At 36.7% G+C, this 27,257-nt stretch overlaps 1 protein-coding gene, 1 long non-coding RNA gene and 1 other non-coding gene across 3 annotated transcripts in view; all 3 read right to left on the bottom strand.

Annotated features, from left to right (window-relative positions):
- Nucleotides 1-27,257, bottom strand: part of LOC132646521 (uncharacterized) — a 613,231-nt gene that overhangs the window by 479,542 nt on the left and 106,432 nt on the right. The gene's annotated exons all lie outside the window — the stretch shown is intronic.
- LOC132646645 (U6 spliceosomal RNA) lies at nucleotides 2,687-2,793 on the bottom strand. Its single transcript, XR_009584894.1, has one exon. It is a non-coding gene; the product is annotated as a U6 spliceosomal RNA (small nuclear RNA).
- LOC110555408 (small nuclear ribonucleoprotein G-like) lies at nucleotides 16,481-16,744 on the bottom strand (the record flags this gene model as incomplete). The annotated part of the gene is made up of 1 exon (XM_060365031.1): nucleotides 16,481-16,744. A coding segment is annotated over one exon (171 nt), but the record flags the coding sequence as incomplete, so codon positions are not given.

The raw sequence follows: 27,257 nt of genomic DNA, 5'->3' as shown, positions 1-27,257 counted from the left end.
GGGGCCTCTGAAAGGCTCTTCCCTGCAGACTATCAAAGCAGATGTTGAGACCTATGGCCAAACTTCCAGCAGAATGCAGGGAATCTTATGAAAGAAGTGGGAAATAATAGTTAGATCTGGGAGGACAGGAGGTCCACAAGGAGAGCAACAGAACCAAAAAAATTTGAGCACAGGGGTCTTTCCTGAGACTGATACTCCAACCAAGTATCATGCATGGAGATAATCTGGAACCCCTGCACAGATGTAGCACATGGCAGTTCAGTGTCCAAGTGGGTTCCATAGTAATGGAAACAGGGACTGCTTCTGACATGAACTGATTGGCCTGCTCTTTGATCACCTCCCCCCTGAAGGGGGAGCAGCCTTACCAGGCCACAGAGGAAGACAATGCAGCCACTCCTGATGAGACCTAACAGACTAGGATCAGAAGGAAGAAAAAGAAACCCTCCCCTACCAGTGGTCTTGGGGAGGGGAGTGTGTGAAGAAGGGGGAGGAAGGAAGGGATTGGGAGTGGAGGAGGGAGGGAACTAGAAGGGGGATACAAAGTAAATAAAGTATAAATAAAAAATAAAAAATACTTTAAAAATAAGTTTCTTCCAAATTAATGCCATGATTAGAGATATACTTGGCGTCCATCCTATTATCCAGAATGATAACAAGCTATTGTGTTCTTGTTCAAGCCACTAGTGACATTGTATCCTGATTAAAAGTAGTCTAAATGTAGAACTTTTGAGTTTATAATTGATTTTGAGGGAACTGAAAGGGAAAACCTCATTGTGACAATTAAAAGCTAGAGATAGGCTAGGAAGAAAACAGCTAGAGTCCTGAAGCTTAAACTGATATTAAGAAAATATCTTGTCCATGGTTATTCAATCAAGGAATTAATTACAAGTACAGACTGGAACTGTACTACATCTTTAGGATAAACTTATTTAAAGAAAGAAAAGAGGAGTCAGAGATACAAAGTGAACCTGGTGGTATAAACCTGTATAAGTTAGTTCTAGAACTGTATCAGCAAGGAGGGTATCTACTCTTAGCAAGACCTCCAAGTCTTGACTCTATTCTTGAGTAAGCAGAGAGAAGAGTGATGGCAATGGTATAGAAAGATTATCAGATGGACTGAAAGATGTATTCAGGATGGATATTGACATATATGTTTATACACATAACTCGTTGTTCATTCTTAAGTGATTACCACTTTCCAAAAGGAGATTTTATTTTGTTGCTATTTGGTCAACACTGTACCTTCATTGTTTGGAAAAACAAGTATTTTATATAGATCACTAGACAATGAGCTATGGACAGTTTGTTGTTTGAATATTAAATGCCTTCAAAAGTCTTTATGCTAGTGTCTTGGTTCCAGCCAATGGAGATACTGAGAGGTGTCTGCTGATTTAGGAAGTAGGGCCTACTTTAAGGAATTTGCCATCTCAACTACCATGAAGTACAGAGCTTTCTTTTTTTTTTAAGAAAACATGCTTTATTTTATATTTAATAATATAGGTTACATGTAAAATAACATAACAGAATTAATTTTTATATTTTTAAATAGAATTATTTATTTATTTATTTATTTTAATTTTTCATCAATTACACTTTATTCATTCTTCATCCCCCATAAGCCCCTCCCTCCTCCCCTCCCGATCCCACCCTCCCTCCTCCCTCTGCATGCATGCCACTCCCAACTATTCTCATATGTTCTTCAACTTACCACAGTTCCAAAGGCAATGCAGCCAAGTGTCCACAGAATGTAATCTTTGAAACTGAGCCATTAAGTTTTGTTCTTTTTAAGTAGTTTACTACAGGTGTCTTTTTTTTTACATTTTAAAATATTTATTTACTTATCATTTATGCAATATCCTGCCTGCATGCCAGAAGAAGGCAGCAGACCTCATTATAGACACCATGTGGTTTCTGGGAATTGAACTCAGGACCTTTGGAAGAACAGCATGTGCTCTTAATCTCTGAGCCACCTCTTACAGGTCTCTTATCACATCTGACTAACATAAAAATCCAAGTCCAATAAGAAAGAATACACACCATATTCAAGTCCTTGTATTGTTAAGAGTTTAGATAGTCTCATTTGTGTCTTTGGCCATATCAGTAGCTGATCTGGTGAAAGAGCTCCTTTTAGTAGAGGCATTTCTTTTAATTTAATAGTTTTTTATTAATTACACTTTATTCACTTTTAACTCCCATAAACCTACTCCTCCTCCCCTTCTGATCCTGCCCTCCCTCCCCCTTCTTCACACATGCCCCTCCCCAAGTCCACTGATAGGGGAGGTCCTCTTCTTCCTTCTGATCTTAGTCTATCAGATCACATCAGGAGTGGCTGCATGGTCATCTTCTGTGGCCTGGTAAGGCTGCTCCCCACTCAGGGGGAGGTGATCAAAGAGCAGGCCAATCAGATTATGTCAGAGGCAGTCTCTCTTCCCATTACTATGTAACCCACTTGGACACTGAACTGTCATGTGCTACATCTGTGCAGGGGTTCTAGGTTATCTCCATGAATAGTCCTTGGTTGGAGTATGATTCTCTGGGAAGTTCTCTGTGTTCAAATTTTCTGGTTCTGTTGCTCTCCTTGTAGGGTTCCCATCCTCTCCAGCCCTTACTATTTCCCACTTCTTACATAAGATTCCATGCACTCTGCCCAACAGTTGGCCATGAGTCTCAGCATCTGCTTTGACAGAAAAATATGGAATGCTTCACGAATTTGCGTGTCATCCTTGTGTAGGGGCCATGTTAATCTTCCCTGTATTATTCCAATTTTAGTATATGTGCTGCTGAAGTGAGCACTAGTACAGGGATTTGAATCCAGCAACATGGCTACTCTGGCTGGAATATGGACATGCCCTTAGCACACACATTTAATGCCCTTGTCTAGAGCACAGACAAGACCTTATACATAACTTTAATCTCAAACAATGAAGGTAAATGCAGTTTTGTAGATGGAAGCACACTTTTGAAAGTGATGTCTAACTGAGGGCAGGAAAAGTGAGGAATCAAAAGAATTGATAGCACTACTCCTAATTGTCTGAGAAAGTGCCAGACTGATTTCCAAAGTGGTTGCACAAGTTTAAATTCCCACTAGCAATGGAGGAAAGTTCACATCCTTTCTCCCCATCCTCTCCAGGATATGTTGTGACTTGAGTTTTTGATCTTAGCCATTCTGGTGGGTGTAAGGTGAAATCTCAGGGTCATTCTGATTTTCATTCCCCTGATGACTAAGGTTGTTGAGCATTTCTTTAAGTTTTTCTCTGCCATTCCGTATTCCTCTATTGAGAATTCTCTGTTTAGTGCTGTACCCTGTTTTTAACTGGATTGCTTGATTTGCTGCTGTTTAACTTCTTGAATTCTTTATATATTCTTAATACTAGCCCTCTGTCAGATATAGGGTTTGTGAAGTTTCTTTCCCAATCCGTAGACTGTCTTTTTTTTTCTGACGACAGTGTCCTTTGCTTTACAGAAACTTTTCAGTTTTATGAGGTCCCATTTATTGATTGTTGATCTTAGAGACTGTGCTCATTTACAATTAGGAATAGTGCTACCTCAAGATCCAGCTCGTCCACTCCTAGGCATTTATCCAAAACATGCTCAAGTACACAACAAGGATATTTGTTCAATCATGTTCATAGCAGCTTTATTGGTAATAGCCAGAACCTGGAAACAATCCAGATGCCTCTCAATGGAAGAATGGATCCAGAAATTGTACATTTACACAATGGAATACTACTCAGCAATTAAAAACAAGAAATCATGAAATTTGCAGGCAAATTGTGGAAATTAGAAAGTATCATCATGAGTGAGGTATCCCAGAAACAGAAAGACACACATGGTATGTACTCACTAATAAGTGGACATTAGACATTTAATATAGGATAATCATACTAAAATAGGTATACCTAAAGAAGCTAAGCAAGGAGAAAGACCCTGGATAAGATGGTCAATCTTCATTCAGAAAGGCGAATGGGATAGACATCGGAAGAGCATGAAAACAAGGAATAAGACAGGAGCCTACCACAGAGGGCCTCTGAAAGACTATACCAGCAGGGTATCAAAGCAGATGCTGAGACTCATAGCCAAACTTTGGGCATAGTGCATGGAATCTTATGAAAGTAGGGGGAGACAGAAAGACCTGGAAGGATGTGGATCTTCACAAGGAGAACAACAGAACTAAAAATTCTAGGCCCAGGGGTTTTTCTGAGACTGATACTCCAACCAAGGACCATTCATGGATATAACCTAGAACCCCTGCACAGATGAAGCCCATGGCAGCTCAGTCTCCAAATGGGTTCATTAGTAAGGGGAACAGGAGCTGTCTCTGACATCCACTCAATGGCTAGTTCTTTGATCACTTTCCCCTTAGTTGTGTGTATGTGTGTGTGGGGGGGCAGCAATATCAGGCCACAGAGGAAGACTCTGAAAGAAAGTCCTGATGAGACCTGGTAGGCTAACTAAGGTCACATGGAAGGGAAGGAGGTCTTTCCCCATCAGTGGACTGGGAAAGGGGCATGGGAGGAGATGAGGGAGAGAAATAGAGAGGGCAGGATTGGGAGAGAATGAAGGTAGGGCTACAGCTTGGTTACAAAGTGAATAAATAAAAATGATATTTAAAAGATTTAATAGGAGATGCCCAACTCTCAGTAGAGCACAGAGAAAAGAAAGGTGACTTAAGAGAGCAGCACAGAGAGTGTGAGAGAGAGAAAGATAGAGAGAGTGGAGATAGTCTTACTGGGACAGTTGTATAGAGACAGGTTTCAGAGAGAGAGAAAGTTAGGGAACAAGCTAGGCACAGGTAAAGATAGAAGGAGCCAGAAGATTAGAAGAGATTGCTACTTTGAGGCCAAGAAAAGCAATTTTGTCAGAAGCTGAGAGACTCCAGTTTTAATCAGTCAGCTTGGACAAGAGTTAGAGTTAGAACAACTGAGTTGATTCAGGCAGTCAGAGCTCAGAAAGAGCTAGAAATGGTGAGTTTATTGAGTCGTAAGTTTCAGAGATAGAAAAGATTCTAGGCCTAGATTAAGTTGTATGGAAGCTAGAAGATTCCAGAACTAAGGTTAGGTTAGATGACAAAGTCAGTAAGCCTCTTAGACAACAATTATATCAGACAAATAAAAGATACCTTTTTTTGGATTTGGTAATTTTCTTTCTTTTTTTATTAATTACAGTTTATTCACTTTGAATTCCCCCATAAGCCCCTCCCTCCTCCCCTTCTGGTCCCACCCTCCCTCCCCCTTCTTCGTGCATGCCCCTCCTTAAATTCACTGATAGGGGAGGTCCTCCTAGAAAAAAAAGTGGGGAATACCCTTGAACTCATTGGCACAGGAGACAACTTCCTGAACAGAACACCAACATCACAGGTTCTAAGAGCAACAATCAATAAATGGGACCTCATGAAATTGATACTTTTATACCTTGTTGAGAAATATTAACTGTATAGGAACACACACACACTTACACTTAGGAAGACAGGTGTAAATTGCATGTACTTTAAACTTACATCATAATATGAACTCTGTAAAAAGATCTTTTACTGGGTCAAATAACTCAACTGTACATTATTCCCCATATACTATTTTTTTCCTTAGTAAAATATGGATGAAAACGTTGGTGTCTCAATGATCAACTTATAGCTATGAGGTAATATTTTAGTTGAAAGTCAATGATAATGACACTAGACCAATCATCTAGATTTCATCCACTGTTCATTACTAATTACTGGAATTCAAGTTTTGTGAAAGAAAAAAAAATCTTGCCTTTTTCTTTTATAATGTTCGTCCGATTTGAAGCATGGATTTCCAGGTTATCATTTAATAAATGGGTACAGAGCAGTGTATACATGTGTTTACAACACACACATGTATGTACACAGATTGACACATAGGTCAAGGCATGATGCTCTGAATGCGTCTGACTAGATGTATAGATTTGCTAATATGTTTGAACTCTATTGGTTTAGTAGGGTTTTTGTTTAAACCCAAGATTTTGCAAATTACATGAAAATATTTGGCTATTGCACTGTTTCCTTTCTACCGAAGTGACAAGCTTGATTAGTAAGTGTGCCCTTTATCTAGAAAGTTCTTATTTGTCTACTATTTCACAGTAAGCTATTCTGATGAATGGTGCAATTAACCTTTCTATTATTAAAACAATTAATTGCAAAAATTAAAAACATGACAGGGACAAAATATCAATGCATAAATTATTAGGTTCAGAAATTATAATTATTAATCCGTGTACAATGATTGTGGCATAAACAATGAAGGAATTATATGCTAAAATTTGTGATAAAATGTTCTGTTTTTCACTTCATTTTATGTATAAAAGATTTAATATTTTACATTGGGTTCAAGGTCTAGATGAAAATTGGTGTCAGCTAACTGTTGCCAGTTTATAAGATATGATAATTTGAAAATTAATGCTATAACCTGTTTTACAAATATATCCTCACAAATGTGTGTTCCACAAAATAAACATTTTGAAATGCTTGAGAAACAAATGATGGCATGTTGAAGCTGACCCCAAAATTATGACTTTCTCCTCTCTGAAACTGTAGTTTAAAGAGTACACTTGGTGGAAGTGAACACTTCTGACCCAGCAACAGAAGATTTAAACAAGTTGTTCAGTTTTTCTTTATGGGATACATAATGCTTATTTCCTTCAACATCAGTTTGGAGTGAGTAAAAGATAAAAATTCTTCAGATTCATTCTTCTCATCAATTTTGTATTAAAACAGAGAGAACAGACGAGGAGGAACACTTAAATGAGCGAAAGATACCTAAGTGTGAGCCCTGCTCAATTTGTTTAGAGGAGACATATATTCTGCACTGATTTTGTGTAGCTATCCTCATCTGAATGGAAGCATCCCTTCTTGGAAAAGGCAGGGGGACTCATAAGACTTAGAAGAAATTCGGAAGTGACCGAAGACTCATGAGGCCTCTCCCCAAGGCTATACAAGCAGTACAATTAGCTGTAAAATAAATCTTCAGTAGAGCTTCCTGGCAGATGGGTAGAAAGCCTCAGGGACTAAGCTTTGCTCAGGTCCACCAATGCTCAATAGGCTTTCAGTTCTGCAGCTTCCCTTCACTCCCCCCTTGTTTCTGTAATCAGTCTCATTACTGATGGCCTTCCCAAACTACACTAGGGTGGAATCATTTTTAGTCTGTCATTGATACCCTGTCGGGACTGAATAGGCATCAGCTCATTTCTTCCCATAGAAAACATTCAATATTGGTCAAAGGATTAGCCACCTGTGATTCTCAGCCTTTAGCATATGAGCTGAATGGAAACCGATCTCTGATTTTATTCCGTTATACTTAATATGAATTTTAAAAGTCTCCTCCCTATACACTTCAACCTTCATAGATGATAGTTGGAGTTTCAGAACCTTTTTAATCAGGATGCATCATCAAGTGGTCTATAATAGTCCCAATAACAGTGACTATTTGTGACACTTCTACACGAACAGAAACTGGGATCAAAGCTAGTGGTCATCCTAAGGTTTATGTCACTGCCTTACATGTTTCTTTCATTTTTTTTTAACCTGTAAGTGTCATAAATATGTGTGTGTGTGTGTGTGTGTGGAGTGTGTTTGTGAGTGCATGTTTGTGTGTATTTGTGTTTGCATATGTGTTTTTGTGTGTTTGTATGTCTGTGTGTTTCTGTATGTGTGTGTTTTTGTTTGTTTATATTTTTGTGTTTGCATACACTTGTGTATTTGTAGTTGTATGTGTGTGTGTGTGTGTGTGTATGTGATAACATGTATCAGAGTTTAAAAGACAAAAGGTCTGAGAAAGAAATTAAGGCATTAAGGAAGCCACGGCCTTCACAATAGCCACAAAATCCATGAAGTATCTTGATATAACTCTAACTAGGTCTTGGTCCTAATTGTTCACTTTTTTTGTGGCAGAGTGCTTTTGTTTTTTGTTTTGTTTGTTTGTTTGTTTGTTTGTTTCTGTTGACAATATGAGGTTATCTGGACTGAAGACTGCCAGGATTCTCTTGTTTCTGCCTTCTATCTCACTGTTGCAGAGTAGGATAAGGGGCATACAGTGCCCTACATAGATCTACACGGGTTCTGCTTATTCAGCACGGGTCTTCACGCCTGAAAGGCAAGTGCTTTTACCCATTGAACATCTTACTCTTATTTATTTTGAAGATATTTAATTGACATTCGTTTTCATGTGATGAAGATTTTTCTAACCCAAATTTTCTTAGTTTAAAATGGCTTAATAATGCGAACAAAACCCAACGTAAGTTCTGTATGAAGGCTGATTTCTAATTCAGCTGAAAGAAGGAAAAATAAGTGTTTTCTGTAGTACTATTCAAATATTCTACAAGTCAGCCATGTCAAAATCTGATATCTTTCAAAATGATACAACAATTTTGCAGTAATAGCGCTTGATGGATTGTTTTGTCAAAGGAAAATGGGATGAAAGTGCTCTGGAGATATGGTAGGAAACCTAATAGGCTATAAAATAGGTATTTTTGGTAAGTAAAAGAGCTAAGACATTTCTTGAGTATCTGGAGAGATGAACAGGTACGTAGACAGATAGATAAGCTATATTTTCACAGGTTTTCTAGCATATTTTATGATATATACAGAACATTCTGAATACAATTAATTAATTAAAATATTTGATAACTGAACTATCTGTTTTGTACTAACTACACAATAGAACTTTGGCCTGTGCATATAATTTCTTTTTTGGGAGGGGGTGGGGGAGGTAATTTTCAAGTACTTCTTTCTTATTTATATTGATATAAATTATAAAATATATAACACAATTCATCAAAGATATCAAGAACACACAAGTTAAGACAAGAGAATATTCAGTGGCGCTAAAGGTTACTCATTCAAATTACAATATTTCATTTTAGATAGAAATTATTATTTACCTATGATAATGTTCTTTAATGTAAAATTAGACTATGAATATTGCAATAATTTGGGTGAAGTTTTGATGAAAGGATAGCAATTGTTTATCATTTTCAGTTTTGAAAGTGAATACTTTTTGAATAAAATTATAAAGGTTATGAAAGATGATCAATTGCTTATTTTTCAAAGCAGAAAAATTTTCAAAAGTTAGGTGATATTTCTTTACATATAGTGTTGTTACCAGTAAAAAAAAAAAAAAAAAAAAAAAAAAAAAAAACAACAACAAAAAAAAAACACACAAACAAAAACAGATGAAAACTGAAGAGGAACTACCAACATACTTACTTTTCCATATAATTTGCTTAAATCCCAGGAAATTCTGTAAAATTCATTCTGCTTGCCATCACTGTCATGACCTGCTTGTTTACAGTTTTATATACCGTACTTATTTTTATAAATTAGTATATATTATTAATCTAAGTTTATTTTTCTAAAATGTTATACGAAGTTTTCAAAACACAATTCAATAAATACATTTTCATTACATTCTGGTTCCAAAACTGAACTCATAAATTTATAACCAAGTGTGATATGTATATATATTATAATATATATTTATATATATAATTATATGTATCTATGTATATATATGTATATATATAGTTATATCACACACACAAACGGTTTGTTAGTTTTCAGTTTTACTAATAAGGAAAAATATCACACAAAACATTTCAAAGATGAATGTCACTCATTATGGGCAGTAGTTGAAAAGTATGCCATGGTTAGCATTCTACAAATATGTAATCTTGTTACATTCTGAAATGTTATAATATTGTGCCCTTTTCTAAAATACAGTTTACTAGAGCATGGCAGGAAGAAGGCAGGAGGCCAAAAAGTGGAACAGGCAATTATATAATGTAAGTTATTTTTCTCATTTTCAAAATGGAAATTTTTATGACTTGAAATCTGATCTTTATCATAATCCGCCATGCTTTGCACCCTTATGGACACAGAAAATTTAATTGTCAGGCTTTACTGAACTCATCTATTTAATTGTTTTTACTTGAATAGTTTTAAATTTTTTAATTGATGTGATTTCTCTAGCTTTTGACTGAAATGATTGAAATCTCCATCCTAGAATTTTCTTTGTAACCTCTGAAGCCTTTCTGACTACAATAGATGCAGCATTGAGTTGTTGAAACTGTTTCTATGTTTATTGCTTATTACAGACCCCTTTTGATCTGAGTTTTCAAGAGTTTGTGGACATTTTTTACTTGATGATATGAAAACATCTCTGTTTAATTGAAAAACAGCATTTTATTCTCCTTCTTATCAAACTGAAATGCTTGAGAGCTCTGAATTCTAGAATCTCATTTACATCTAGAAAACACCCAATCAAATACTCCATTGGTCAAAGTGGATAATACCTATAGATCAATTAATTTAAATTAAATGTGTTATTAAAACTCAGCCAGTTTTATTAAATTTTCTGAACTTAATTTCTTTTCTAAAAGCTTCAAATAGAATTATTCTTAAATATTTACTTAATTTAGTATTTAAATATCTTTGTTCCAATTCCCTCATAATTTGAAGCAATTTCTATTCTGTCCAAGAAAAAGAGAGTTACATAAGACGTAATATGCAAAGGTTAAGGAAAAATTAATCATATTAGAGTCAGTGTTAACAGAATTGAAATAAAGGTAGAATAGTTCAGTACCTAGGATACTCAAGGACCTGAGTTCCATTTTAGATCAACACAAGAACACTAAGTAACTTGTGATTAATGGAATTGATACAGACAAAATTATGTTCTTTCTTTTATCTTATCTGTGTTTGGAACCTTCAGACTTAACAAATATCCTCAATTAAACATTATAGAATTACGTGTTGGGGTCGGTGTGCTGCTGTGTATTCAAATGCTAAATTCTAGCTTCAGGGATCTGGTTAAAGTTCAGGTGAGTGCGTTCTCATGTACACCAGATGATGTTATATAAACTTCATTCTCCAGTTATCTCTGATTGGCTAATAAAAAAGTTGGACAGCCAGTAACTGGGCATAAGAGCTTCAGTTCTCAGGGTTGAGGTCTGAGAGGGACCACAAGGGAGGAGAAGCTAGTGATTGAAAGAGAAGGAAGAAGATGGAGAGAAAGAGAGAGGACATAGTCTGATGGAGCAGATCCATCCCAGACAAGATCCATATCGGCAAATAATTTGGGGAATGGATCTGGGGGTAGCTAGATTAGCTTAAAAAATTATTTTAAATGATGCCTGCTGAGTTACTGTGCTAAAGCTGTTTAAATAAATAAATAGTTCTTTGGCTCAATTATTGGGTAACTAGTCAGGTCATAGAAAAGCCCTTTAGAATTAATAAATATTTCATAAAAAATTATGTGTTATATAAACAAATGTATATATGCATATGAATGAATTAGTTAGAAATTTAAATTGCACTGATCCTATCAATTAATGCTTCATTAATAAAATATTTACTAAATATTTTGTACATGCTAGCTGATAAGGCCTCTTATAAAACTTATGTGGCTTATCTCAAGGACCCTGAAACAGCCTCATCAGAGATTTCAAAGTCAGCTAAATCAGAGCATGATCAGGAGAGGAAAGGTTTGAAATGCAAAAGCCAGCATAACTAAAAAATAAAGTTGGGTTAAAAAATGAATACACGGTAATTAATAAAAATAAAAATGATAAAAATATATTTAAGTTAAAATAAAGTTGTTTAGAAACACTGAATAAATTCAGTAGGTGGAGACCATTACACAAAACTACAACAAAGCAAAAGAGAGTTATGGAGCCCAGTGCCAGGGGCTTTATTTACAAAACAATTCCTGCACCTAACACTCAAGAAACATTGCAATAAAGGAGAATGGAAAGATTGAAAGAACCAATCAGTGAGTTTGCTGTGAGACTGTGTTTTATAGAAATTCCAGAAGCTACACCCACAAAAAAATCTCACATGAACAGAACAAGGACAACAATAGACATGCAAAACTAGACAGAGGAACTCCTATGAGGATTTAATCATTTGCAAAATCTATAGGCAACTAAGAAATGCCTAGAATGAGAGAAAAGGTCTTTCCCAAGGAGGCACATCAATTGCTTATCCAATACCAAATGGTCAGGTCTAAAACTGTATACATAATAAGACTGTACAGCCTAAGCACGTTTTATTTAGGAATATATCTGTATATTCCACTATGTATATTTAATCTAACATATATTCTAATGTATTAGCAACATATTAATACATATATATTATACCATTACTATATTACCTATGTATGTATGTATGTATACATAAATAAGATTGTACAGACTGAACAGATTTTATTTAGGAATATATATATATATTTTCCACTATGTCTATTTAATCTAATATATATTTTAATGTATTAGTAACATATTAATACATATATAATATATGTATTATACCATTACTATATTATGTATGGATTATGCTAATGTGTATTATGTTATTAATACATATATAATATATTACATAGACTACATATATGTAATATAGTCATATGCATAAGTAATATAGATATCAACAAGCATTGAAAAAAGAGGCTGTGAATTTAAAAGATAACAAAAAGGGTTATTAGAAAAGATTGGAGGGAAGAAAGAAAAGGTGAAAATGATATGATTTTATTCTACTATAGTAAATTAAAAAATTCGCTGAAAAAGTACATGCTCCCAGGTTATATAATTTAATAGTAATACAACGATTTAAGGACCTCATTCACAAGTACTACATAAGCTTTCCTATATTTAATTCCTATTTACCATCCTATTTCCAGAAGAATAAAATTTCAGGGAAAAGTCACTTCCCATAAACATATGATAAAGAATTCTACATAATATAGTCCATCTGACTTATTTTACTCTTTTTAGATTGTTTTGCAATTTCTAGCAGAATGTTAATTATCAGGTTTTTTTTGTTTTTAAAAATGTGTCTTTTGTATAGATATGTGCCTTCTATCCCTGATCTCTCCAATACTTTGAACATGAATGGATGTTGGATTTTGTCAAAGGCTTTATCAACATGGATTGCTGCAGCCATGAATCATCTGAAGGAATGGGCGGGCATGGGAGAGTTAGCAGGCCTTCTGGTGTTGGTCTCCTTGGTTTGCCTGTGGTATATATGCAAGATTAGAGTCTCACAACAGTGTGATTCAGCCATGATCATTCAGGCCTTTACAGCCATTGAAGCAGGACATTCTCCCCAAGCATGGTTGGATACCATAAAAAGCTAAAATGATACGCTCAGGATGCGAGGCTAAGCACTGCACTCAGGGTCAGCCGCTTTGGACCCAGAGAAGAGCATGTCTGATTGCATGCGGGTTGATGCCCCAGGTCCCGCCTCTGAGAAAAAGGTATCGGACAGGTCTGATGCTCTTTGGGTGGATGACACCTAAATGAACATCTGTACAAAGTCCCAATTTATTTCTAATATCAGAGATCAGACCTCTACTCTTGCCTGATGCGTCTAAAACAAAAAGGGGGAACTGTAGAGAGCTGCGGAATGCTATGCCTTAAAGATGGAGCTGGTTTCCGCCTTCCACCTTCCCGATGGTGAGTGCTCTCTGTCACGAACAACTCCACATTTGGCTAAGGCCGAGGATCTGCCTTGCTTCCATGTATGTGGACCTATCTGCATTGCCCCCGTGGCACGCCTGGGTTGGCTACCCAGAGGCTATTTAAGCTGTGGGCTGGCTTTCCCCGGGGTCCGAGGATTGTTCAATGTTCCTGAATAAACTGCATTGAAAAAAAAATGTGTCTTTTGACTTCATTCTAATATGCTCTGCTTGTTTTAAGTGTATATGGCTCTTCTTTTATTGACTTGCTTTCACTAGAAAATGTATACCCCAGAATCTGTTCCTCTGGATTATCTCATCTGTGATTTAAATGAAAATCACGCTATAAAGAAGCATACTTTGGAACTGAAGTGACAGATATGATGTCCCAAAAGTCCTGGAGATCAGTAGAGGTGGGTAGCTTTCAAAAGTACCCAAGGGCTCTAGATTGTTCTCAGTGTGTTGCTGGACACAGCATTCTCCTCAAATATGAGACCTGCTGGTGGACATATATCTCAGCTCACCATATCCAAGGCTATGAAATCAAATAAGGACAGGACCTAAAGGACAGTCGTGTTGTGGCGCCATCTTTCTTAATCAGTTTCCTTGCCACCAAGCAAGAAAATGGTTAAAGTGAAAACAAGAAAATAGTTGAGTTCTTCCTGGGACTTACTAAAATGAGGAAAGACGCTTCTTTTCAAGATGATTAATCAGAATTTCAGGGAAAATAGCTGAGTGAGAACAAGCCAGAAACCAGGACTAATTTGAAGGAGAAAGTCTGTGAACAAGAACAAGACCTGATTTAAGTTTTTCTTGAGCCTAAAGCAAGGGAATCACAGCACATGCTAACAAGGCTGGGAATACACCAAAGGATTAACTACACACAGTTTCCTAAGATCAACTATTGCCTTTTCTGTCAAGTGAATATCTTAGTTTAATATAGAGAAGTTATTAATTAGAGACAGAGATGTAAGAAGCTAGGAGTTCCATCTTAACTATGGCAAGTCACCAAATATAGCCTAAAACATTTGGGATATAACTGAAATCCCAGCACTGGAAGGTCGAGACAGATTCCTGGAGCTCATTGGACAACTTGTCTACACCAATCAGTGAGCTCCAGGCTTATGAAAAAACTTGTTTCAAAAAAAAATTAGGTGGAAATCAATTGAGGATCACATCTGATGACATTCTCTCCCCTTAAAACACATTCACATGCACACACACACACACACACACACACACACACTCACAATCATGTACGCACATAAAGGCAAACAGATATGAACACATATCACAGGCCATTATAATTTTTTAAAAAAAAATTTGAAAACCTTAAAATATGCCATCTTGGTCTTATTATATAGCATGCAGAAGTTATTAAGGGATGCTAGGAGTTTGATGAGGGTGCTGTTGTTAAAAAAAGGAAGAAATGCCGAATATTATTATATAATGGTTGTTGGTTATTGATTGAGAAGAATATCTAACTAATTATTAAAGTTAAGAGATGGGATTTCAGTGCCAGTTTATTGGAGAAAACACTAAAAAATTAGATCAATTGAAAATACGCAAAATTTGTTCAACAATTTACAGAGTTTAATAATGAGATTCACACAAAATTAAAAATATTCCTAACCCATTTATGTGTGCAAGCATTCTTGTTTCTGGTGAGTATGCCTTATCATCCTATTAGCTGACTGAGTTTTAAAAAGTCACTTAATCTCTATGTCTCTGTTTATTTATTTCTACAATTGAGAAAAAAATAAAAACTTTTGAGTATTTAAATTGCTGCATACAACTTATTTAAAATTATTAGTTTATAGGATATATATAGAATAAGTGTTATTAATAGTCATCAATTATAATAAAAGTTTAGATACTATGAAAATGAGTTTATTTTTCATTTACTGCATATATTATTCACATATAGGCTGGTGACATAGCCAAGCACTCTAATTGCCATGAGACTATAGAAAACACTGGAGAGAGATATCAGCTATGCAGTCATGCTTGCTATAATGGAATGTCAGTCAAATTATAATGTTCGATATCACACATATTTTATACTAAGTAGTTCATATACATATTTGCCACAGAACTTAATATTATCATTTGGGTACACATTGTATAAGCTGGTCCTCTATTTTAAAATTTAATTTAAAACAAAAGGGCAAAAGAAATATTTAAAATATTTTTCATGGAAAAATAAGCATGTCCTTTTTAATTAGCCTTGCTGTGGCCTGTGTGTCCTCCCAGATTTTGATTACTGTTCATTATTATAAGCAAAATCACTTTTATTCTCATTTGATTGTTGTAATAGAAAAGTTTGTTTTGCGTCTGTAGATTTTGGTCTCCATTCATGTCACCCAGTACTATATACAGCCTGGCTCCCACAAAGAGTATTCAGGCAACGTGATGCTTTCAACTTTGTTCATCTCACCTTGCTTCCACTCAGACTGCATCTACTACTTTTTATTCTACTTGCTATCTCTCGGGGATTTACAAAGTTGAAAGGACCTATTTTCAGTCTTTATTTAACAGTGCTTCTGAATGTTTCTCTCTCACTTGTTTTGAACTTTTTCCCTTTAATTTTATCCTCAGTATCCCAAACACACACTCTCTCTATTAATGTCTAGCTCCCTATTTTTAATTTTTTTTTACAATTACACATATTATATGTCTATTCTTCTTAAAGGTTTATCTTTGGTTCACATAATTCCTTCACTGTATTATTCTAGGGAAAATTGTTAATCTATACTTTGTATTTTTGAATTTTTTGCCACTTATGTTTATTATGTTGTTTGCACAACTGCCTCTACTCTCTATTTTGCTTAAAATTCCTGAGTGGTTTTCCTTAAATATTTTCAAATATCTTTAATGTCCCTTTATTAATCCTTTATTGTTTCTGCTTTGTTTGGACCTGCAAATACTGATGTCTATCCTCTTCCCATCTCCAACTCTTCTGTACATTCTTTTTTTTTCCTGAGTATCACGAAAGTTTATTTAGCAAAAAGTTTCGTATGAAAATGTACATGACCCAATTCTACATCACAATCAAACAGGTCCTTTAAGGAGGGATGCAGATGCTTCTATTCACCAGACATCCTTTAGACTCTTTCCAAGGCTTCTAACATGATGATGCTGTTTCCTCGTATGACCACCATTCCTATGTTATTCTGCTGCCCACTAGTTGCCATCTCCACACACTCATCAATCACAAGATTCATAAAGGGATCAAAGCCCCGAAGTATTCCTTGTACATGTCTGCCACCATTTAAATTTAACCATTAGACGTGATCAAGAATATTAGCAAAGCTCATGCCTGCATTAAAGAAATCTTGGATTTAGGTACATAATAAAGGAAGCAAGAACAAGAGTGTGAATTGTTAGTGTATTTGTAGTGTTTAGGTAATGTGTAGTTCAGTATGACCAAAGCAGAAAGAGTGAGGGAATTCATGCAAAAGGAAGAAGTGCATAGGCATTTTAGAATGGAGTCCAGCTCAAATTAGTTGTATTTTCTGTTCTTTCTTTGATCTCTGAAATGAACTCAGGCTGGATGGCTGAAATGAACTTCTATTTAAATAATCACTGTCCTTTTATTTCTTTCTTTCAAGAAGGATTAGGTACTTTTGTTTAAAAAGCAAACCTTCTTTCATATGATTCCCTGTACTCTGCTGAAGGTTTGGTTATGAGTTTTAGTATCTGTTTTTTTTTTTTTTTCAATGCAGTTTATTCAGGAACATTGAACAATCCTCGGACCCCGGGGAAAGCCAGCCCACAGCTTAAATAGCCTCTGGGTAGCCAACCCAGGCGTGCCACGGGGGCAATGCAGATAGGTCCACATACATGGAAGCAAGCCAGATCCTCGGCCTTAGCCAAATGTGGAGTTGTTCGTGACAGAGAGCACTCACCATCGGGAAGGTGGAAGGCGGAAACCAGCTCCATCTTTAAGGCATAGCATTCCGCAGCTCTCTACAGTTCCCCCTTTTTGTTTTAGACGCATCAGGCAAGAGTAGAGGTCTGATCTCTGATATTAGAAATAAATTGGGACTTTGTACTGATGTTCATTTAGGTGTCATCCACCCAAAGAGCATCAGACCCGTCAGATACCTTTTTCTCAGAGGCGGGACCTGGGGCATCAACCCGCATGCAATCAGACATGCTCTTCTCTGGGTCGAAAGCTGCTGACCCTGAGTGCAGTGCTTAGCCTCGCATCCTGAGCGTATCATTTTAGCTTTTTATGGTATTCAACCTTGGAAGAGTCTTTCAAATGCCTTCTGCAGTAGACTCCTGTCATACGTCCAATGCACATCTCATTTGTCTTTCTAAGTGAGGATTGATCATCTTACCCCGTGTCTGCTTTCTTGTTTATCTTCTTTAGGTGTATAGACTTCATTATGTTTATCATATCTTATAGGTCTATATAAGCGAGTATATCCCATGTTTGTCTTTTTCCTTCTGGGCTACTTCACTCAGAATGATCTTTTCTAGATCCCACCGTTTGCCTGCAAATTTCATGATTTCCTCGTTTTTGATTGCTGAGTAGTATTTTGTTGTGTAAAAATACCACAATTTCTGTATCCATTCCTCCGTTGATGGACATCTGGGTTGTTTCCAGGTTCTGGCTATTACAAATAAAGCTGCTATAAACATGGTTGAGCAGATGTCCTTGTTGTGTACTTGAGCAAATTTTGGGTATATACCTAGTTAGTATGACGTGCAAAGGACAGGAGCTCCACAAGGACCAAATATATCTGGGCACAGGGTCTTTTCTGAGACTGACACTCAACCAAGGACCATGTACAGATATAACCTAGAACCTCTGCTCGGATATAGTCCATTGTAGCTCAGTAACCAATTGGTTGCCCATAGTAAGGGGAACAGGGACCATCTCTGACAGGAACTAAATGGCAGGCTCTTTGACCTCCCCAACCCCCAAGGGAGGAGCAGTCCTGCTAGGCCACAGAGGAGGACTTTGCAGCCAGTCCTGAAGATACCTGATAAAACAGGGTCAGATGAAAGGGGAGGAGGTCCTCCCCAGTCAGTGGACTTGGAAAGGGACAGGGAGGACGTGAGGGAGGGAGGGTGGGATTGGGGAGGGAATGAGGGAGGAGGATACAGCTGGGATACAGAGTTAACAAAATGTAACTAATAATAAAAATTAAAAAATAAAACATAACCAAAACAAACAACAACAACAACAAAAAGCAAACCTTGGGCAGAGTGCAAGGAATCTTATGAAAGAAGCGGGAGTTAATAAGACCTGAAGAGGACGGGAGCACCACTAGGACCAAATATATTGGGCATAGGGGTCTTTTCTGAGACTTATTTTCCAATCAAGGACCGTGTACGGATATAACCTAGAACCCCTGCTCAGATGTAGCCCATGGCAGCTCAGTATCTAAGTGGGTACCCTAGTAAGGGGAACAGGGACTGTCTCCGACATGAACTCAATGGTGGGCTCTTTGATGTCTCCCCCCTGAGGGAGTAACAGCCTTGCTAGGCCACAGAGGAGGACATTGCAGACAGTCCTGATGAGACCTGATAAACTAGGGTCAGATGGAAGAGGTGGAGGACCTCTCCATCAGTGGACCTAGAGACGGGCAGGGAGGAGATAAGGGAGGGAGAATGGGATTGGGAGGGAATGAGGGAGAGGGCTATAGCTGGGATACAAAGTAAATAACCTGTAATTAATATAAAAATAAAATTATATATATATATATATATATATATATATATCTCAAAACATACACAGTTAAACAGTCTTCTACGGGACATAGCAATGAGTGCATCCTTGAAAATAGCTCTGTGTTTGGAACATTGAGGGTGATTTACTCTCCAGTCTCAATGCCAAACGAACTGTGAAATTGTGGAATTATCAGATTAATGGTGGTGGTACCAAAGTATCGGATTTTAATAGTAGATGTTAGATATCATGATGGTTAATTTTGGTGGTCAACTTGGTTGAATCTGGAAGGAAGTGAGAGATACCCGTGGGAAGAGCTGTGGTGATGTTTTAGACAGAATAACTGATGGGGGAAAATCCTCCTTCAGAATAAGCTGCACCTTCTAGCACTAACCCACCCTAAGGAAGTCGGAGGAGAAAGATCTGCCCTCTATTTGCTGTACCTACTGCCCTTCATTTCTTGCTTGTGGATACATCCTCCCTATTGCTCCCAACCTCAGAAATCAGGACCCACTTTTTAGGTTTCAAATGTGTCCCCAAGACAGGTAACTCTTCATCAGTTTCTCAGGTCTTCAGTAACAGATAGAGACTGTTAGGCATGCAGGCTGTGGATTGGGCATCAGAGGAATCTCAGTCTCTTCAGTGTTCAGATAGCCATTGCTGAACTTCACAGCCCATATGACATAAACAGCTTATTAAATACCCTTGTAATTCTAGACTTCTGTTCTTTCTTTAACTCTAGAGAATCCTAATTAGATGTCTTTCTGTTTTTAGTTACTCACTAGTGTTAAACAAATATACTAGACAACTTGTATTGGAATGATGAAAACATGAAGCAAGCTATTAATTGATTGCTGAGTTAAGCCTGGGACTGTTTCAGAAATGCCTTGTAAGCCTCTTTTCACAGGGGCAAGACACCTAGAGTGTAATGTTTTTATTGTGATTTATGGTTTCAAAAATCCCTGCCCATGTTCTTTGGTCCTGTTGAATTGGGTCTGTAATGGAAGCTTATGACTTGGGTACAGCTTATTTCAGGGAAGCCACGAAGCAAGAAAGAGGGAGAGGAGAGAAGATGAAGTAGAAATCCCAATGGTCTTCCCCACACAGCTCACTAGATCACATGCTTTAACGGTGCACTCCGTCCTTTTCAACACCGCCCAAAGTAGCAAACAAGACATCAGCTGGCTGGCCTTTGTAGGGATATTTGAAATGAAAACCATAACAAATAAACTTGAATGCCTTATCTGGATTATATGGAAAAATTACTTCTGCAACACTAAATCTCTAAGAGGAAAAGCTGAAAAACTCCCCAGCAATTTCACATAGTCACTATCTAGATTGGCATCCTAATTAAGTATTTGTTTTCTAACTAAGCAAGCCTTTGTTGCTTTTGCTGTAGTATACACACATGGGTGTTGACACTTCCTCTGTAGAGCACAAGGTTTCTATCATGAGCAGTCTACTCCTCAGCTTATGAAAGGCAGCAGGCAATGCAGGATATGTAGGAAGATTCCTGTTTTGACAAATATTCCCATGGGACTCTTCTATATCCATTCTAAATATGGCTTCTAATTTCTGTTCCAACACAAGCAGAGAAAAAAATGATCCTAGAATTAAAACTGTGATTTTAGTACTACAAATCTGTATAAAAATCTCCATTTTGCAGAGTCAGGCATGGCCCTCAGTGGTAGCTTGGCTATCCCATGGGATGAGAATAATCACATTCTGCAAGTTTCTATACCAAATTTGTCTTTACCTCCTCTTTAACTTCATATTCAGACAGAACCCTGGAGACCAAGGCCGTAGAAGAGTTGAATTTTGGAAAAAGAAATCCCCTGTGAGTGATGGCTCAGCTCTCACCCACCACAAAATAACACACAGAAATCTTCTTTGAAGGAGAATGAGAGAGAATATTAGAAGAAGGAATGTGGAGTCAAAAGAAAGACCCTTTCATAGTCTGAGGAACTCTATCTGTGCTGTGTCCCAAGCTTCACAATCTTGCAAGCTTTCTCTGGGTGACAATAAAGCAAAACCCAACACAAAGTCTGTGATGAGGACCTCTCCATCTTCTTTGTTTGGCTCTTCATGTGTCTTTTCCAGATGTGTTTGAATGGAAAAAAAATACCGTTTGCTATAGTAGAACACAACAGAGTATTAGTTTTATTGTTGGGAGTGAGTTCAGTCTTTCTGACCCTGTATTCTTTGAATAATTCCATCTCAAAGTGCTTTTTGTTGACAAGAGAGGCAGTGACAAATGTCCTTCTCTTATATGGTAGCTAAACCCATAGTTCTTTGTGAAACTTCATTCTGTAGAGAATGCTTGTTCTCACACTATAAAAACGTTTTCATACTGTGAACAATCCACTGTATAAAGCCTAATAGACACAATGATAAGCTCCAAGAGTAGGGTATATAGCAGTAAGCAAGCACATGTGTGCATCCATTTTCAGTAGTAAGCCTTTCCCTAAGACTTATCTAGAGGAGAGCTAAGGACAGCCAGAAACTTTTCAACCTCACACTTGTGTTGTATTACAAAATGATTTTTGCATTACTAAAACCATGCCTAAGGATAATCAATCACTGCTGACCTGCCTACCACTTGGTAAATTATGAATCTGAAGAGATTACAACTGCCATCTTCATCTCTTGCACCGGCAAATGATTCATATTTCAAATCTGAGCTTCTTTGCATACAACTCGCTGTTATGGTGTTATATTGTCCCGCCACCCACTAATCATGATTTGGAGAGATGACGAGGCTTCCAAAGGCAAAGATACATTTCCCTCTTATCAGCACAGCACAGTTCAGTTTAGCAGAGTAAAGAAGAATCGGCATTTCTATTAGAAACTCCTGATTTCAAGGGTTTGTGCATGTTATGAAAGTGCAACGAAAGGAAATGTATCTGTTCTGGAATGCTTAATACATTCACAGTATAATAAATATCTTAAACCCAAAGTTGGAACTTCTTGATATGTTATTGTGGCTGAAAATTCTGTAAATTTGTATTTCCATGTTGTGAATGGATTTGCTTTTCTCATACCAAAATTTTGGTAAAAGCATATGAAAAGTATGTTGGATGAACTCAGTCCAACAAAATAAAAAAATTAAAATGAAGCTTCTTTTCTTTCCATGTCGGTGGGAAAATACAAACTGTTCAGTCACATAAGAGCATCATGGTCAGAGAGGTTTCACTCAGGTATGTGTCTGTGATCTTCACGGGACAGTCAGAATGAGGCAGAGGACAGTAGAAATAATCTAAGCCAGCAGCTAACACTTTCTAGATGCAAATCTCATAGCACCTACAGGTACCATTCTGCCCTGGAGAGAAATCTGAAACTTTCAAGTTGAAACATTGTGGGATTGGTGAGTTAGCTCATTTTAATACAAACCTGTTATTTAATACAAATGCTGTATTGATATGGTCTGAATTCAACTCTGCCATTGATGCCATAGATATGCATTTTGTCATGTTTTATTTCATTTTTCTCACTGAACATTCCTCTATTCCCTTTCTTCCTTCCTTTGTTTTCCCCCATCTCAAAGACAGAATATGTTTTGTTTCTATGCTCTAAATCTAAAATATTTTTACTGATAGATATGGATGTCAATGGATCACTTCCACCTGTCACCTACCTTCTGACATCTTTGATCAATACTGCTTCCTTACTAGATTTGTCTACCAGGAATATCTATCAGTATGTTTGCGAATTTAGAACTATTTATCAGCAACTGGTGGACTATGCAGAGGATGGACAACAGAAGACAATTTGTGATCCTTTCACAGAACCCATTAATACCTAACAGATTAGCAGTAAATGAAGGGCCCCACGAGCACTTAGCCCATGCATGAGTGAGGCAGTTGACTGAGGCAGTTACAGAGGTTCAAAGCAGGTGACAACAGCTGCTGTTAATACATGACTGTAATGGTTGTGTCGAATCTAGAGGACCACATTTTGCAACTATTCTCCCAGTCTTCTGGCCCTCTATTCTCTTTGCCTCCTTGTGTGCAATGACAACTGAGTAATGGATCCGTTAGTTCAAATCTCCTGTTTGTGTTTTGGTCCTCACTTGTCATTTATTCTCAGGACCCTGAGCATCCATGTGTCAGCTCAGCACTCACTGTCATTCACTGTAAGGAGAAACTTTACTGATGAAGACTAGGAAGAGTTTTTGTCTGTGGGTATAGCATTAATTAGTTTGGAGCAAAGTGATGGCATGTTAAATTACTTACACCACAACTGTAAGTGTCCCAACACGAGCATTTGTTAAAAAAAAAAAAAAAAAAAGTGGTTAAATTCTTTCAAACAATTCATCTGATGTTCATGCTGTGGAAATATTTCACCCCACATTTCTGACTTTAGAATAATCACCTGCAGTCTTTGTTATTCACTTTTGTTGTCTGTGGAATCAGGGCACATTATTCTGTCATTCCTCAGTGTATATTTAATTGGTTGTTTGGTTTCATTTTTGTTGAATTCCATCTTTTCTAGGTCAGCTCACACCAAATGGTCTGAAGTCTTTGATCTCAAATCATATTGGTCGGTCATGTTAGCATGGCAATCCCTACCTTAAAACTGAATTCATGTGACCAACAGCATAGTAAAACTTAATGGGCTAGCATTGGACAAAGAGACTCTCAGATGAGCCATAATAAACCAAAAGAAAAGCCCAGAACTCTTTTGGGGCCAAGTACTTTTTTTTTCAAAGCAAATAGTTACACATAAACAAAACCTTTGAATTTAAATGTTTTAACAATTAAGAAATTTAACTGATGTAAAACATGATACTCCAAATCTAACGAAAATATTTGTTACTGAAATAAATACTTCTTCAATATGACATCAAATATCCACAATAAAAAGAAGCAGAAATGATAATTTGGCCTTAACAAAAATTATAGTTCTCTGCTTTGAGAAGGAAAATGCAAACTTGTCAGCAAATAAAAAAGAATGACATATATTGGTAGAAAAATATATGCAAACTCTGTTCAATATAGCTGTTGATTTTATAGCTAGGCTATGCAAGAAACTCAATTTTAAAAAAATACACCGTGTTCAATAACAAGCTCATTCTAGAAATAAACTACTTCTGTCACTTCAGCAAAATATTAAGGGTCCTGGAAAAGACGGAGGCAGTAACCAAAAGCAAGTTAGCTATGCAGAAGATACTGCACACTTCCACAGAAAATAAAGCAAGAAAAGGGATATATATCAAACAATGGTCTGTTTTAGTTCAATCAAGCCATGTAAGACAGTAGATATTTATGCCAAGTTCTGAAATCACAAAGCCCAAGAATGCTAGAGATGGATCCTGTAGCTCAACAAAATAGGAGAAAGTGAAACCCCCTCAGGTTTTTTTTTTTTAAGTAATTGAGGCAAGATACTGATAGTCTTTTCTTTTATTGACTTCTCTCATAAAACAGCAAATCAATAGTTTTGTTTAGGTATGAAAGTCTTCACTATGATATTGTGGTTGTATAGTATTGATTAGAAAAAGAGAGCAGGAACATGATTTCATCCAAGGAAGAACAATAGCAGCATTAGGGTAAGTACATGATAGCTAACTTTTTCTTCTACTTGAAGAGATTCTCTTATTTTTGTAGAGAAGTTTTACTCACTACTAGATAGTCATTAATGTCAAGAGATATTTTTGTTTACATGAGATAAGTTCCCCTCTGTAATTCCAAATAATTGTATAGGATGAATAACAATGTTTTCAAGAATAGTGAGCCTTGGTTTGTTTTTGTGAATGACTATTTTCTTTTTCAACCAAAATACTTCTGGTACTCTACTTTTGAAAACACAGTTCTGTTAGCCCCATGGTTCTTAACTTCTGGTATACAGGGGAAGGAAGAATGACAGAGAAATCAAGAAATAAATCAACTTGTAGTAAAAGCTGTAAAGAAAAGCCACTTGGGACAGAAAGATCAGAGAATGCAAGGTGAAAAATAAGGTACAGATATCATAGAAATAATTTAAAATGTGATTGGCTAAATAAAAGTCTGGATTAATACAGAAAGTGTGTCACATCAACATTTAGGGCCAGAACCTCTGAATCAAATATGGATTCATTCTCATTTAGAGAACACCGAATTTTGCTTTTCTCTAATCCCATGACTTGTACTGGAGAGAAAAATTATCCTGGACAGTTCTCCATAGTTGCTAGCTTAAGATATTGACTTTTCTATTGATTAACTAATACACTGTGATAGGTTTAATATCACTGTGCCATACAATCAAATAATTGTATAACTAGAAGTGGCATTATATAGTTTATAATTTCAAAACAGTTTTCTCTTGTCAGAAACAAGTTACTTGAATTAAGTTTTACAAGAAAGTCTTCTATAAAAAAAGTATAAGCAGAAAAATCCTGGCAGACACATATGAAGAAGAGCATACTGGAAAGTCACATGTTTTTCATAGATTGAACAGGATTCTTGGTCTATGTAGAACTTTTTGAAGACTTGAAAACAATGCCTTTCCTTCAAACAACTGTCAATTCTGCTGGAAAATAGCAAAACATTCTGGCTTTGTTATAAACATCAGTTAACACCATTTTCCAAGGATTTCTAATACCTAAAAAAATTGAAAAAAATCACTCATGTATAGAGGCTACAGTTTGCTCCAAAGCTGGTAACACTCATCATGGAGTTTTTGATAAGGTAACAGAGAACAGATCTGGCCAAACTTCCTTATTTCTAAAATGCACTGTCATTTATTGAATAGAGATTATCTTGGAAAACGCATTCTCATCCCTAATTTGCTTTAAATAGAATCCCTGGAGAGTTACATTGAATGAAACAGCTGAAAGAAACCATATAAATGGTCTTTAGCAAGACTGAGTTCCACAGTTTGGAAAACTGTCATGGAAATTCTGCTGCTGCTGAGTGTCCTGGACTTGCTTTGTCCTGAGATGAAGAGTGAGGAGATTAAATGAGAGAGTGGACTTCTGTCTTTCAGTGGTGACTGACTGTCAGCTTGAATAGTAGAAGCCAGAGTTACAATAAGAAAAAATATTCATGGCTGCCAATGCCTAGAAGCAGAACACTGAAGCTTTACTGAAAAAACAAAAAACTATAATTTGTGTAATCAAATGCAAATTACTTAGTTTCACGATTTCATGTAAAGATGAATAAAAATATTTTATGAAAGATATGTTGTCTTTCAGAGAAAAATATTATAGCCTCATTGATGGAGAAGTTTCTCCATGATTAAGAGAGCCCCCTGAGCCTGCTGAAGACACGAATTTGGTTCCCAGCACCAAAATTACTCATTTTAGAACTGCTTATAAAGCCAGTTACAGCAGATTGGTTCTCTCTTCTGGATTCCACGGAGACCTTCACAGGTATGGCATAGACACAAAGACATAATTAAAGCAATCTTTAAAATTATAAAAATACTTTCACATGGTTTTGTGATAAATGCAAATGTGCCCATGAAAATAAGTTGAGTTATAAATGTTCAAATATAATGGAGAAATAAAGGAATAACAACCGATAAAAATAACAAACCTTGTGGAGCTCCTGTCCTCTCCAGGTCATACTAAGAATTCCCCCCCTTTTTTTCATATGATTCCCTGCACTCTGCCGAAGATTTGGTTATGAGTCTCAGTATCTGCTTTGATACACTGCTAGGCAGAGACTTTCAGAGGCCATCAGTGGTAGGCCACAGAGGAGGACTTTGCAGCCAGGCCTGAAGATATCTGACAAGCTAGGTTCAGATGAAAGGGGAGGAGGTCCTCTCCTTTCATCTCTCTACCCCATCAGTGGACTTGGAAAGGGGTAGAGAGAAGATGAGGGAGGGAGGGTAGGAATAGGAGGGAATGAGGGAGCAGGATACAGTTGGGATACAAAGTAAAAATAAAAATTAAAAATTGACAAACCAATAAAATAAAAATTAACAACCACTAAAAGTGTTACTCACAATATGGAAAATTACTCATTCTTTTAAATTTCCCTGATGAAATTGCCCAAAAAGTTTTTTTACTCACTGAATGAGACAAGAGAGTGAGGAGTTATCAGGAAGCTGAATGAGAGGCAGATTTTTTTTTCTTTTTTTTTTTTTTCAATGCAGTTTATTCAGGAACCTTGAACAATCATCTGACC

Source organism: Meriones unguiculatus, chromosome 11 (assembly GCF_030254825.1).
Source record: "Meriones unguiculatus strain TT.TT164.6M chromosome 11, Bangor_MerUng_6.1, whole genome shotgun sequence".
NCBI classification, from domain to species: Eukaryota; Metazoa; Chordata; class Mammalia; order Rodentia; family Muridae; genus Meriones; species Meriones unguiculatus.
Note: the sequence above shows the minus strand (reverse complement) of the source record. Positions and strands in the feature narration are given on the sequence as shown.